At 38.2% G+C, this 16,077-nt stretch overlaps 1 protein-coding gene across 1 annotated transcript in view; it reads right to left on the bottom strand.

Annotated features, from left to right (window-relative positions):
* Window positions 1-6,010: 6,010 nt before the first annotated feature.
* Window positions 6,011-16,077, bottom strand: part of LOC128561596 (cytochrome P450 3A4-like) — a 29,495-nt gene continuing 19,428 nt past the window's right edge. Inside the window, exons 9-13 of the mRNA XM_053556037.1 lie at window positions 15,785-15,851; window positions 13,426-13,586; window positions 11,856-12,082; window positions 9,096-9,258; window positions 6,011-6,572 (exon numbers count right to left, since the gene is read on the bottom strand). Of these exons, the coding sequence (XP_053412012.1) occupies window positions 6,477-6,572; window positions 9,096-9,258; window positions 11,856-12,082; window positions 13,426-13,586; window positions 15,785-15,851 (714 nt within the window). The 3' untranslated portion in view covers window positions 6,011-6,476. The remainder of the gene's footprint in view (window positions 6,573-9,095; window positions 9,259-11,855; window positions 12,083-13,425; window positions 13,587-15,784; window positions 15,852-16,077) is intronic.

Genomic DNA, 16,077 nt, shown 5'->3' with positions numbered 1-16,077 from the left:
AGACAAAGGCCAAAGTTCTCCGCACTCCCGCTCAGGCTCTCCCCAAGGCAGTTCAGCTGAGTGCCAAGTCCAAAGACACCAAAACAGTTCACAGGTAAGGCCTTTCTGGTTTGCAGTCTTGCTGCTACTGAACTTACAGTTGCAGGTGTGTTTAGACGGTTTGAACACATGCGACCACTTGCTGGTTTTCCCCTGTTTTAGTCCTCCTCTTGGGGTCCAGAAGTCTCTTGCTGACTCCCTGTATCCTCTCAGGGGTGATGATAGGCAGTTCCCACCAGCCAGAGATGCCTGGAGTCCTATCTCCCCAGACTCACGGTGCCCAGATGCAAGGAAGCTGTTACTCAGCTGCCATCTTGCTCCGCCTCTCCCTCCCATTTTAATTTTTTATTTTATTTTATTTTTGCTTTCAATTTCAGCTGGCTTTCAGAATCTTCTCAGTTTGACTTTTTTTTTCTTTCTTTCTTTTTTTTTTTTTTTTGTTCTTCCTTTAGCTGTTCTCTTCTCTTTGCCTCTCAAGTAGCTGGGATTACAGGTGCCTGCCACAACGCCTGGCTTTTTTTTTTTTTTTTTTTTTGGTAGAGATGGGGTTTCACTCTGGCTCACTCCTGCTCATACTGGTCTTGAACCTCTGAGCTTACGCAATCCACCCGCCTTAGCCTCCCACAGCACTGGGACTATAGGCGTGAGCCACCATGCCCAGTCTATTTCTCCCATTTTATCTCCTACTCCTTGCTTACTTTATGCTAGTCACGTTTGACCCCTTGCCACTTCTTAGACGTGGCAGCTTTCACTTGATCTTTGCACATATTGTTTTCTAGGCCTTCGAACTTCTAGACACTCTCTCATGTCCTTTTGATTGCTTCTGAAATGCTACCTTGCCAAAATGGGCTTCCCTGACTACCGTGTCTACAGCAGCACTCTTCATTATCTGTCCATTCTTCCCTTTCTAATACTACTTTCTTGATGTAGTACAATATTATGTTATTTGTATTATAGCCAGCGTCTATTTTCCTAGAGTGTAAGCTCCATGAGGGCAAGGCCCTGGCTTTGTTTACTATTGTCTCACCAGTGCTAGGAAAAGAGCCAGTCACAGAATAAGTGCTCATTAACTATTTGCCTTATGAATTAATAAATTAAAGTGATCTAGATCACTGTATTATCACACATGGCATTAATGATACTTAATTTGAGAGGGAGAAACATAAAAAGGAATAATGTATCAATGCCTTGGTAAGACTTACTCATCTCAAATAGCCAGAGATTATACCCATACAAACACAGAGGCCTGACATGTCAGTGATCTTTCCTGGGTGTAGTCTAGTGGTCTTTAGAATTCCATAATAAAGGACAAATTCTTTATCTTGCCTTCTGTACTAGTTTAAAAAAACCATGAAGCTCTGAGAGCATCTTCAGGAAGATTTGGGAGTAAAGTTCTGCCTTCTTTGACAAGCATTTTCCATTGGCGAAATGAGAAATAACTTTTTGTTATTTTGTATATGATGAGTCACCCATCATGAGTTGGGTGTCATTCAACTCTCCTGGTCCTAAGCTTGGATTTACCCTCTAAACACTCCAACATTAAGTAGAGTTAATTTTTACAGATTTTGTGCCTGGGTTGTTTCTAAAGGCAAAAGGGACTTGCATAAACTGCTAGTTCATAATTCCAGTTGAAGAGAGGTGGTGTTTTCTTTGATTGCTGTCTCTCTCTGCACACACAACTATGCCTTATCAGGAATGCTATAAAGTTACTTGAGAAGGAAACAATCTTGAAAAGTTTTCATTATTTGTGCAATACTTGCATGTCAAAAGTAAATAATGTAATGCTTTATCTTGTCTCTAGGGGAGCCCTCAAGCATAGTGACTAAAAAATCCCACTGGGAAAAGTTCTGAAAGTGAAACTCATTATCCAGTTTGCCTAAAGGAGAAATGGCCTGAAGTAAAGATCTACAACAATTCAATTACCCAAATGGTTGAAGACTTAGGATGAATTTGTGGTATGAGTGACAAAAGAGTTCAAGAAGTATGTGGACTGACCTCTTACATTCCAGTTGACGAGAGGTGGTGTTTTCTTTGATTCCTCTGTCTCTCCCTGCACACACAGCTATGCCTTATCAGGAATGCTGACAGGCATTAGGCACCTCTGAATTAGGCACATCATATTCATAATCACATTAAATGTAAATGTTCTGAATACTCTAATCAAAAGACAAAGATTGGTTGGATTGGGTAAAAAAACAAAACTCAGCTATATGTTGCAGGTAACACATTAAACATAAAGAACATGATTATAGAAAAAGAATGGAAAATTATATATCATGTTAATATTGATGAAAAGAAATCTGGAGTATCTATATTAGTATCAAAGTAGATTGCAGAGCAAGGATTATTAGCAGAGATAAAGGTCATTTCCTAACAATAGAGAGAGGTAAACAATTCTAAATACTTATGTACCTCATAACAGAATTTCAAAATGTATAAGGCAAGAACGAGTAAAGGTGCAAAGCAGAATAGACAAAACCACAATTACAGTGGGAGTTTTTAAGACCTTATTTTATTTTTTATTTTTTTATTTATTAAATCTTCATTGCATAGATTATGTATACATTGATGCATGTATGGGGTACAATGTGTTGATTTCATATAGAATTAGGAGCATTTAGATCATACTGGTTAATATAAACCTCATGTCATTTACTTAATTATTAAGACATTTATATTCTATACTTAGTAAATCCAACAAGTACCCTTGCATTATGCACCATAGATGTGATCTCACCATTCACCCTCCCTAAATCTAACCTCCCCCCTCCCATCCCATCTTCCCTCCTCCCTCCTTCATCCTGGGCTATAGTTGTGATCTATTCTTCATATGAAAGTGTGAGTGATTGTAAATTAGATTCATAATAGTACTGAGTACATTGGATATTTTTTCTTTCATTCTTGAGATACTTTACTAAGTTGTATATGTTCCAGTTCCATCCAGGTAAACATAAAAGAGGTAAAGTCTCCATTTTTTAAGGCTGCATAGTAGTCCATGGTATACATATACCACAATTTATTAATCCATTCATGGGTCGATGGGCACTTGGGCTTCTTCCATGACTTGACTATTATGAATTGAGCTGCAATGAACAATCTGGTGCAAATATCTTTGTTATAAAGTGATTTTTGGTCATTTGGATATACACCTAGTAGAAGAATTGCAGGATCAAATGGCACATCTACTTTTAGATCCCTGAGTATTCTCCATACTTCTTTCCAAAAGGGACATATTAGCTTGCACTCCCACCAGCAGTGCAGAAGTGTTCCCTTTTCTCCACAAATTATATATCATGTTAATATTGATGAAAAGAAATCTGGAGTATCTATATTAGTATCAAAATAGATTGCAGAGCAAGGATTATTAGCAGAGATAAAGGTCATTTCCTAACAATAGAGAGGCATCTGTAGTTTTGGGGTTTTGTTATGTGAGCCACTCTTACTGGAGTTAGATGATATCTCAAAGTGGTTTTGGTTTGCATTTCTCTGATGATTAAAGATGATGAGCATTTTTTCAGGTGTCTGTAGGCCATATACCTTTCTTCTCTTGACCAGAGAAGCTTCTGGTCAAGTCCTTTGCCCACAATGAAATGGGATTACTTGTTCTTTTTTATGAGTAAGTTTGAGTTTTCTGTGGATTCTGGTTATCAAACCTTTGTTAAATGCACAACCTGCAAATATCCTCTCCATTCTGAGGGCTGTCTGCTTGCTTTATTGGGTGGAGTGGCCTATAAATATTAGTTAGGTCAAGTTAATTGATAATGTTTTCAAGTCTACTATATCCTTGCTGATTTAAGTCCTATCTCTTCTAACTCCCTATATTAGAAAGGTAAAAGTCTCTAATTGATTACTTCAGCTTCCACTTTTAGACACTAGAGAAAGGAGAGTAAGGAAAGCTCAAAGTAAACAGAAAAATGGAAATGATAAAAATTAGAGCAGAAATCAATGCAATAGAATAAAAATTAACAGAGAAACCAGTGAACCCAAAGGCTAGTGCTTTGAGACGATCAATAAAGTTGATATAGCTTTAACCAATATGATCAAGGAAAAAGAGAGAAGACACAGATTACTAATATCAGTAATGAGAGAGGTGGTGGCATCATTATAGATTCTACTGATATTAAAATGATAATAAGAGGCTCAGCGCCTGTAGCTCAGCGGCTAGGGCACTGGCCCTGTATACCAGGGTTGGCGGGTTTGAACCCAGCCCTGGGCCTGCCAAACATCACCAACAACAGCAACAACAACAACAAAAATAGCTGGGCGTTATGGCGGGTGCCTGTAGTTCCAGTTAACTTGGGAGGCTGAAGAAAGAAAATTGCTTAAGCCCAAGAGTTTGAAGTTGCTATGACCTGTGATGCCACGGCACTCTACCAAGGGTGACGTAGTGAGATTCTGTCTCAAAAAAATAAATAAATAAATAAGAGAATATATACGGTGTCCATAAAGTTAGTGTGCTATATATATATAGTCTCACTCTAGCCTGGGTAGAGTGCCATGGTGTCATAGCACACAGGAACCTCACACTCTTGGGCTCAAGTTATTCTCTTTCCTCAGGCCAGGTAGTTTTTCCATTTTTAGTAGACAGAGTCACCTTATTACTCAGGCTTGTATCACACTCCTGAGCTCAGGCAAGAAAGGTGAGAAAGATAAGGAAGCTGAAGTAAAAAAAGTGTAAAGCTAGCAGAGGTTTAAGGAAGGAAGCCATGTCTAGAGCATAAAAGTGTAAGATGATCCAGCAAATGTTGATGTAGAAGCTGCAGGAAGTTATCCAGAAGATGTAGCTTAGGTCATTGATAAAGGTGGCTATGCTAAACCACAGATTTCCAATATGCACAAAACAGTCTTCTATTGGAAGAAGGTGCCATCTAGGACTTTTGTAGCTAGAGAGGAAAATTCAGTACTTGTCTTCAAAGCTTCAAAGGACAGCCTGACTCTCTTGATAGGGGCTAATGTAGCTGGTGATGTTAAGTTGAAGCCAGTGTTCTTTTACAATTCCAAAGTAGTAGAATCCTGAAGAATTATGACAAATCTACTCTGTCTGTGCAATATAATATAAAAATAAAGCCTGGATGACAGTATGCATGTTTACAATTCACTGTCAAGAACTATTGCTTAGAAAAAAAAAAAAAAAGATTCCTTTCAAAATGGTGCTACTCACTGACAATGTACCTAGTCACCCAAGGGCTCTGATGGAGATGTAGGAGGAGATTAATGTTTTTTTTTTTTTTTTTTTTTTATGCCTGCTTTGACTATATCCACTTTGAGGGCCATAGGTCAAGGAATAAGTGACTTTCAAGTCTTATTAGCTACAAAATATATTTCCTATGGCTGCGGCTTCCATGGATGATGCTTCCTTTGCTGGATCTGTGCAAAGTAAATTGAAACCTTCTGAAAGGATTTGCCAGTCCTTATGCCATTAGAACTTTTATGATTCATGAGAGATCAAGATATCAACACTACTCTGATATTTTGGAAGTATGTAATCCAATTCTTTGAGAAGGAGCAGAAAAGGAAAAGGAAGGCTGCTGGGCAGCATCTGATACCAGCTGAAGCCGACTAGCACTTGTGGCCTTGTTGCTCAGTCAATTGACCAATTGACTATTTTTATTCAGTTTCATTGTTTTAACTTTTGGGAATTGAAGCTGTAATACAAGAGGTATAAGAAAGTATGCTTACTGCCTTCCAGAACTGTCAGGGGAGATGGGATAAAAACATAAATATAAGTACCATAGTCAAGTATTTAAAAAAGTGCTTTAAAAAAAGCAGAATTAAACTATGAATATACATTCTAAGCAATGGGCAAAGTCACAGTAGAGTTATAACTCACCTATCTTAATAGTCATATTGGAGCCCTAGAAAGGTCTCATAGAGCCAGTGATTATAATGATCTAAAATATTTTTTCCAGTTCTCAATGATTTACTTCTTTAGATTTACTACTTTAGATAAAGTACATGAAGGAGTCAGACAATATTTTTAAAAGAGGTTTTTATTGACCTTCTCAGTGTAAAACAGTATAGAATATTACTAATGGAACATGGGATATAATGTTACTATTAGAGTCACAAAAATAATTTAATTTCCAGCAAAAATTATTTATAAAATTGTTGAGAAATGTTTATTCTCTGCTCAGAGCTGAGGAATTGATGATACTAACTGGGGTTGGGTGGAAATCATCCTCTGAGGACAGATCTCCTAGAAGCAAAGTCCACGCATCTGACACTGGTTTCAATGCTTCCTTTATGTTACACGATATACAATCCTCTACATAGATACTGAAAGAGCTCAGTGAACACACAGAATCCATTTTCATTCTTCAAGTCCACTAGGTTAAGCTCATCTTCATTTTTGGGTTTTATTATCAAAGAAAATTGGGGTCTATTGTTTTCTGGGACACAGCTTTTTAGAAAAACAGTGCAGAAGTTCAAAGGGAAAGTCAGGCTCCCTTTGTGGTCCCATCTCTTGACTCAATCTTCAGAACAATGGGTTTTTCTGGTTGAAGAATTCCTTTTTTGCTTAATTTCAGGGGGATCTGCAACAGTTAAACAGAGTATTGAGAAGCAATAAATGCAGTAAAACAAGAAAAGACACAAGTAAAGTAGAAAATATAAATTAAAGGCAATAATGCTTTGCAAACATATATAATATATATATATTTTTAAATTTATTATTAAATCATAGCTGTGTACATTAATGCAATCACGGGGCACCATACACTGATTTTATAGACCATTTGACATATTTTCATCACACTGGTTAGCATAGTCTTCCTGGCATTTTCTTAGTTATTGTGTTAAGACATTTATATTCTTTTTTTTTTTTTTGGTCAGGGCTGGGTTTGAACCCACCACCTCCGGCATATGGGACCGGCACCCTACCCCTTTGAGCCACAGGCGCCGCCCAAGACATTTATATTCTACATTTACTAAGTTTCACATGTACCCTTGTAAGAGGCACCGTAGGTATAATCCCACCAATCACCCTCCCTCTGCCCATCCTCCCTCCTCCTTTTCCTCCCTCCCCCCTTCCCCATTTTCTTAGGTTATAACTGGGTTATAGCTTTCATATGAAAGCCATAAATTAATTTCTGTTAACATCACATTTTTTGGATTCTTTATGCTTATTCTACAACAGTGTCAATATTGGGTAGTAAGCATTCATCCATCTGTTCATCCCCCAAAATATTTATTGAGCATGTATTTTGTACCAGACCTGAGATAAATTTTTGTTGGCCTATGGATTTTATGATTTAAATTTAAAATATAAAGGATGAGTTTTTTCTTAAGCATAATGGTATAAAAAGCCATCTAAAGTTAATTATGTATGTTGAAACTTACAAGGTAATCTTGAGTAGGCATTAGACATTTCAATTGTAGGGGAAGTTCTCGACTTTGAAAAAAGTCTTGTAACTCCTCCCAGCTGAAACTGTCCAATATCCTGATGAGAAAAGGCCTTCAGGAAGCATTATGCTTTGGTTTTCTAAATCTCTTGGTTTCCAAATGTAGTGCAAATGGGAAAATTATCAAATCTCAAAATGTTTTGACTAATACTTTTAGCCCCATTCCCACTGGTTTCATAACTATATTGTTGGGAGAGCCGCCAACAGAGTAACTTTCTAATCACAGTTGAGTGAGAGTCAAGAAGATTGTCTTGGAGATTGAGAAGTGCCAGCCTGCAGATGCCTGGGAACTTGCCAGGGAGTATCTTCTCCATCTCAGGAGAGAAACAGGCCAGTTCTTTCTCAGGCCTGAGCATCCTGAGTACACACTTAATGGGCAACTACACAGCAGTCCAAAGGCAAAAATAAGATGGAAACCATGTCTATCTTCCTCCTCTCACATGCTGAAAACCTACTTAAGGGGAGGAGCTGTGTATTTAAGGTATGAATCCTATAAATAAGACTCATTGTGCTTTGGTTGATATGAATTAATGACAACTTTTCTGTAAAGGTCTTCAGATGAAAGATATAAATCTTTCTATGAAAATGTAAGACATTATTTTAAAATTTCAAATGGCATGAACATATTTTCACGAGACCTAGACTCACACACATGCACAAGACACACAAATGTCACATGTAAAATTTTAAAATTCAGTGGATTAAAATTTACATCCCAACCCCCCAAGTCATCTCCAAATTATTCCTTAAGCATTTACTGAATGCTTGCAATGGACAATGTCCCTTACAAGACCCCATTGAGGTAATATTTTCAAGGGGACCGGGAGGAGAGATTCTTACATATAGAAAAAACATAAAGAACAAACTTGATGATTAAAAAGCAAAGTATGAAATTAGATGGGAATAACACTAATTTCTGTTATTGTGGTAAACAATAGCAGAGCCCTGCATGGGCCCTGGAGGAATGAGAACAGAATAAGGAGGAGAGAGAGAAGAACAGTCACAGAGTTGTTATTGGGCTCAAAAGGAGCCCAAGTATTCTGGGGTAGGGTGGGTGAGGTGAGGATAAACAGGAGGGCCCTGGACTGAGGGAATCCTTCTTGTCTGGCAGAAATGCCTTAAATCAGTGATTCTCAACCTGGGCTTCACATGAGAAATAGTAGGAAGACATTTAAAGCCACATTCTGTGCAAATTATTATAGAATTTCTAGATGACTCAGGCATCATGAAGTTTTAGATCCCCCCAGTGATTCCAATGTAGAGCCCTAGCTGACAACCCTTGTCATTAGAAAGCTGCTGTGGTTCTGGTGGAGGGAGCAGCACTTGACAGTCATGAGGAGTCAGTACTGCCCTGCATGACTGTGAACAGCCCTTCCCATCTCCAGGAGACTTGACTGAAAACTGTGCTGGAGTTCAGAGACTGCATGTACTCATGTCACGCTAATCTGCATTGAGTCCAGGTGATTTTCTGTAGCTTGGTATTTAGAAAGCTACAGGTTTAAACCTGCAGAGATGAAGCACCCTTAGAGCTCACATGTGTCCATGTATTTCTTTGGCCCATAGAGCCCATTATTAAAAGATAAATGAGAAAGAATATTTACTTCCAATCCTTCAGTTACAAAACATACTCAGTCAAACATTTATAATTTTACTGACCTGTGTTTCTTTACAAGGCTTGAAGGAGAAGTTCTTCAGGATTCTGACAAGAGCAAGTTTCATGTTCATGAGAGCAAACCTCATGCCAATGCAGTTTCGGGGCCCAGATCCAAAGGGCATATATGTGTAAGGATCTATGCTGTCCTTATTCTTCTTGCTGAACCTGGATCCATCATAGAAGATTAAAAACAAACTAAGGAAACATATCAGCCATAAGAGCTACACTTTAAGGGTTCTTACACAGATCTTTCCAGCCAGGTAGATGTAGGACACATTTGTGGCTGGTCATTGAAGTCTTGCTATTATTACTTTGCTGTGAGAATCATAATCTACTGATTCTTTTCACTATCTTCTTTACCTTGTAGAAGTTTTCAATCTTGGAGAGATGAGAGGAATATTATGTAAAAGAAAATTTATCTTTAAATACTAAAATTATATTTAGGGTTGTGATATGTTCACACTCTAATAGGCACATAGGAAATAAGAGTGATTGAAGGAAAGTAGGTTCATACCCCACCTCTGCCTTATGCTGGTCATGGGCACATTGAGGAAAGAGCAGGAGAATATGCCTCATACTATTTAAATTGTTATTTTTTTCTTTCCTTTTTTTTCTCTTCTCTTTTCTCCTCTCTTCTATTTTTATCTGCTTCCTCTTCCTTCCCTTCCTCCTCTTCCTATACTTTTTCTGTCTTGCTTTTACCCGCTCTTCCTCTGCCCTCCAAAAATAATTAATTAAGTCACAAAATTTTCTTGGGCATAGGTTACTACCCTACTGTAATATCATCAATTTCTTGGATATTTTTCCCTACTAGGCATTAAAAGCCTTGAAGTACCATTAGACACCTGTTTATTTCAAGTATATTTTTTTCATATTTAATTGTGTTACAGACAAAATGTTGTTTTGTGGTTGTGTGTTTTGAAAAAAGTCATCATGTTTTTGAGAATATTCTGAAATTTTCATGGGCGATTGCTTCAAAAGAACCTGGGAGCTGGTGTTTGGATTAGGCGGCTGACACGGTTTGATGGTGCTTGGGGCAAGGGAGAACACGTAAATCTGGATGAAAAGTACTCTACGGACTTTTTCTATAGAAAATACTTGTACATATGGCGACCATTCTCCATAATACAGATTTTTTTCAAGCATTTGGATTTCCCACAGGCTGGCCCAGTCTCTGACATACAGACTTCTTGGTGACTGAATAAATCTTTTATTTCATATTCTTTTATTTATTTATAAAAGAATCTTATAAATTCTTTTATTTCATATTCTTTTATTTATTTATAAAAGAATCTTATAAATTCTTTTATTTCATATTCCTGAAGCTAAAAGATATGGAAGGGTGGAGCTGGAGGAAAAAGCAAAGAGCTTGATCCAGAAAATCAGAGTCTTGGTCAATTGTGGCCTACTCTTTCAACAAGCATTAGGACTTCATGCTCATCTGAGGGACACCAAAGCCACCAAAACAAGGTCCCTGCCTTCAACAGGATTGCAGTGAGGGTGTCAATAAAAGTAGATCCCAGGCTTCTGCATTCAGTGCCTGAAAAACTTTATTCTAAATTTTGCTTAGCAATGCAATAATGCAAAAGAATCAACTACTTGCAGAATATAAACTGTGCCCAAAGCCTGACTTTGGCTCTGAATTCCAAGAAGAGCAAGCTCAAGACACCATGAAAGAAGAATGTCTGAGATACCCAGAGAGCTGATGACTTTGCTTTGGAAGAATCACTAACTACTAAGAGGATAAGGGAGCTGCCACAGGACTGTAGACACCGATCCTGTCCTGTCAAGACCTGTGCTCTTCTGTGTCCTCAATGAGGTAACTTGAACCATCTAGGACCAAGACTTCCCAGGAATTTAGCCTATACTTTTACAATCACCCTTGAGAAACAACTACCAATGTTGACTGAAATGAAATGTGAAAACAATTCCTAAAGTTGGTGGTAAATTCAGATAACTAAAAGGAAGAGCACAGAAAAACTGAAAACAGTAATATGCCCAAGTTATAGTATATGCATACCTAAAATACATATTAATAATAAAAATATAATAGATAGCTTATAGTTTACTCTTAAATAAAGGAAGCAACAGATCAAAGACAAATGAAATTTTATGCCAATGTAGTTTTAAAATAGATACAAACATATATTGGCTGGATGTAGTGACTCACATCTGTAATCCTAGCACTTTGGGAAGCTGAGGTGGGAGTTTTGCTTGAGGCCAGGAGTTGGAGACCTTCCTCAGCAAGAGAAAGACTCCATCTTTACCAAAAATATAAAAATTAGCTAGGTGTGCTGATGCATAGCTATAGTTCCAGCTACTTGGGAGGCCAAGGCAGGAGAATCCCTTGAGATCAGGAGTTTGTGGTTGCAGTGAGCTATGATGACATCACTGTAGTCTAGCTTGGGCAACAGAATGAGATTCTGTCTCAAATTTCTTTTTTAATATGTGGCATAGAGAAATGTATACAAGACCATATATTAATGAGGATTATCTTACAATGTTGTGACTGTGGGTAGTTATAGTTTTCCTTTTTCTAGTCTATGATTTGTAGAGATTGACAAGGGTCACTGAGCTCGCTTTGGCAGCACATATACTAAAATTGGAACGACAAGGTCACTTTTGTGATAAAAATTAATACAAATAAAGAGTTATAAGCAAATCATTGTGCAATCATATGATGTCATGTATATTAAGAGATGTCAGAATATGCTGAAAACAGCCTATGTCAGAGTGGGCTCCCTCTCCCAAGTACTTCATACCTTTCAGGGCGGAACTCCTCAGGCTCTGTCCAGTGCTTTGGGTCTCGGTGAAGGGCATAGGTTGGTATCATCACAATTGCTCCTTTGGGAATGAATACCCCATTTATTTCAGTGTCTTTCTTACAGGCCCTTTCAAGTCTTCCAGCAATTGGGAATAATCTGAGAGTTTCATTTACCACCATGTCAAGATACTCCATCTGTACCATGGCATCATAGGTGGCAGGTGTCTGGGAAGAAATAAACAGATTTGAATACATGGAGACTTTGTCTTGACCATCAAGGCAGTCTATTTAGTACTACTGAAGTGTTAGGGGATTGAAAGAAACACATTGATAAGTGACTTTTGCCTCTACCAGGCATTTTAATAACTATCGTGTCTGTCCTGCTCAGGGTCCCATGAAGACATGTGGAGATATTCTGGATGTGGGAGACCTGCAGGGCCATCTCCTACCCAGGGACTGAAATCCTGAGCATCACCATGTAATACTATCTATTGTTTCATGTGAATGACATATGATTAATGGAGTATAACCAGTAAAATAAAGTAAAATATGCCAATGTCATTTTTATCTTACAAAAGAGAGACCACACATCTGAAATGAGATGAGAGCATAAAGAGAGCAAATACCCTATTCCATATGAAGTTTTTTGTTGCAGACCTCCTTGGTATCTCTTTTTATTTTACATGTGTAAATGTAAATATGAATAATGTAGCGAGAAATGCTATATTATATAAAAACACTAGTATTAATACTATAAATAATTTGGAGATAAATTAGTCCCTTTCTAATACAAATATGATAAAAGAAGGTTGCAATTACATGTTTTCAGGGAAAACAATATCAATTCTAGTAAAAGTTATGAAGAGGATAGAAATTGCACACTCTGCCCCATCCTCCTGCTGGAACCAATAGTCTCCCACTTATTGGTTAGAGCTTCACTGTAGCTCTGAAGAAGATCCCTTTGTGTTCACCTCAGTCCCAGACCAGCCTTGCCAGCAACAGAGGCCAAGGTTTCTTCACACGATAAAGAATCCCAACTGCATAGAGATCTGAAAACAGTATGGGGGATACATCTCTAACACTAAGTGTTGTATTTGGAGGCAATTGTGTAGAGTTTAAGAGATTCCCCAGGAGCCAGACACCCTGGTTTCTACTTGGATTCTTTACCACTAGCCCCATGGCTGCAGCATGAGACAGTTGTGGGCAGAGCTGGGTCCACTTGCCCAGCATGCCCAAGGCCAGGCACAGCCACTGCCTGCTAAGTTAACTATTCAGACATATGAGCAGTATATGCTTACTGATAGATGTCACTGAAATTTTATAGATTTTTTTTACTTGGTATTATTTTGGTAACTAATAATGGATGCACCAGGATGAGTACTGTTTTAAAAAGATCTTATATTTCTACAAGCAGCATGTTTCTCCCTTTGTTTTCCTCTTGAAATCCTTCTTAATTAGGGCTTATGGAAGAACCATTCATTGCTAACCATTTTTGCAAAACCCCTCCTAGGAAGTGGTGAGCAGGCATTCTTGAGAAGGCGTCACATTCTCACTCCTTATCCATTCACCTTATTGGGCAAAGCTGCATCAATCTCATCCTGCAGTTTCTGCTGGACATCAGGGTGTGTGGCCAGTTCATACATAAGGAAGGAAAGAGCACTGCTGGTGGTCTCGTAGCCAGCAAAAATGAAGATAATTGACTGGGCCACAAGCTCCAGATCAGACAGAACTGAAAGGAAAGACATTTTAGGTAAATCCTGTTAATGTGGAACATCACAGTTTAGAGGAAGAAAAGTCTAATGAGCTTCCAAATTTTTAGAGACAAAAATGGAAAAGTAACTCTGAGTCACAATGGGGGTGGTTTTAATCTGATGGCTATCTTATAGAGGTAGAAAAAAAGGCAAACTTGCTTTAATTTGGTTTGTCCCAAGGTCTATATGGTTGTAGACTATCCACTCCTCATTATGTCATCCCCGTCACCAATACAGATGTGCAGTTTCTAGAGAGAGCATTTCTATCTCACGTACTCAGGGTTCTAGGTATGCACTTTGGATAATCACAAAAATACTTTAGTTAGGGGTAAAATATGGGATAGCATTCTCCCTCTCTTCTCTACTTGTGAAATCAGAAGTGAATCAGACGTAAACTCAATTTTTGAGGGAGTTTGCAATATTAAGGCTTAAATTATAGGGAATGTGAGTGGATCTTTCCTCTGAACATGTCTGAGGGAATTTAGGGAATAATATTGGGCTACAGATAAAGTCTTGCTGCTCAAAGTGTGGTCCATGGATCAGCAGCACCAGCAGCACCAGCAGCATCTGGGAGCTTATTAGAAATGCAGAATTTCAAACACCACCCTAGAATTATAGAATGAATATCTGAACTTTCAGGAGACATGGTGATTTGGGTGCACACCCCAGCCTGAGGAGTATGGTTATACCTCTGAGAGGCATCAGCTACTAGAAGTCCTGGGGCACAAGTCTTCATGTGGATGATCTCAGGATATAAAGAAACTACAGAGATAGAAAGCTGGAGGGGTGGTGACTGACCATATTCTAATGAATGGCTTTAAAATAGCAAAAGAAAGAAAGCGTCTATGGAAGGACACTGGTCAGCATGAAATATAGAAGAATAGGATCTAGTAAGCAGAATTAGTATTGCTTATTCAGTCATGGCCTGATGTCCTCTTCATAGTCCATGGCCCTTTCTGTGCTCTCCTTCATGCTCATCAAATAGCCCTTGCAATTATAAGTAAGCCTCCCTCTTGATTTCTCTCCTGAGAGAAATTGAACAAGATCAGGCACTGATCTGTTTGATTCAGACCAAATTAAGACATTTAGACACCTGGACCACTGAAATAATACATTTGGTTTCTGTGCTATCCATGTAATTCATAACTAAGAACAATACAAAATGAGTGTGGAACAGGTCTACAGAGTAGTGATTTCTGTGATGCTGCTGTGGGTCAATTTAACTATCAAATTCTTTTGTTGAGTTATAATGAACCCCATGATACTGAATTGAAATTGGACTATAATCTCAGAGATTGGAGTTCTGCTGTCTAATGCAGTAGCAACTAACCACATATGGCTATTTAAATTTTTATTTAAATTAATTATAATTAAATACAATTTAAATTTTCCTTTACTGGCCTTAGCCACATGCCAGTGCTGAGTAGCCACATGTGTGTAGTGATTACTATATTGAGGAGGAAAATGAAAGACAATTTCCTTCATCACAGAAAGTTGTACTAGAATAGATACATAGATAGATAGCAAAGAGAAAGGGAAATAGAGGTAGACAAACACATATTTAGAGTGCTGTGCTAGAGCTAGTCTACCCCTGTGCTCTAGAATAAATTGTTACATATTCAGGACTTTTGTGAGATGGTTGTCTGACTTGGTGGTTTGAAATTGACCATGGTTATCATATTGCAGCATCTTAGTAATAATGGTTTCAGTCAAAACCATTGCTGGATGATAAAATGAGTAGGTATTAGATTAAAGAGAAACAGGATAGTCACGCATACACAAATATTTTCCCTACAAATTACTTATTACAAAAAGCAAATAATATTTTATAGTAGATTAAGTTGGTGAACACATTTTTACCCAGTATTTCCAGTTAAAATCACCCTTATTGATACTGTGTGGATCTGGAGGAGCCTGAGACCTGACGTTAGTTCTCATGTAGGTGATCCACAGAAACCAGCTGACTTCTGGGCATAACAGGCTTATTCAGGGCTGAACATAGTTCAGGGTTGTTCAAAAACATTTAGCTTTGAATATAGCTAAATGGCTCTGCCCATGTCTGAATGTTTGTCATTCTACAATGTGGCAGAAATTCTCATCTTCCTGTGCATTTTCACAACAAGCCTCTCCCTTGGGGCTTTCCTATCAGAAGTCCCTGGAAACCCTTCTTGGTTACCTTTATGGGACTCTGTTTCTTTGGAGTTTTGGGAGTCGATCATCAGCTGAAGTAAATCTATTCGGTGCTGGAAGCAGAAAGAGAAATTTCAGTGACAGCAAGTGACTTGTGAAGTCAGAAGTAAATTAGGAATGCAATCCCCAAACTCCCTTCTGAGAATATGGACCTTTGAAGTCCAGAATCTAGCAGGTGTTGCTTGAGTCCCCAGTGAACAAAAGCATCCATGTAAGACCTTGGAGACCAGGATGTTTCCCTGATAGAAATTCAGCTATACTAATGTGTCTAATTATGTA

This window comes from Nycticebus coucang, chromosome 12 (genome assembly GCF_027406575.1).
Source record: "Nycticebus coucang isolate mNycCou1 chromosome 12, mNycCou1.pri, whole genome shotgun sequence".
Classification (NCBI taxonomy): domain Eukaryota; kingdom Metazoa; phylum Chordata; class Mammalia; order Primates; family Lorisidae; genus Nycticebus; species Nycticebus coucang.
Note: the sequence above shows the minus strand (reverse complement) of the source record. Positions and strands in the feature narration are given on the sequence as shown.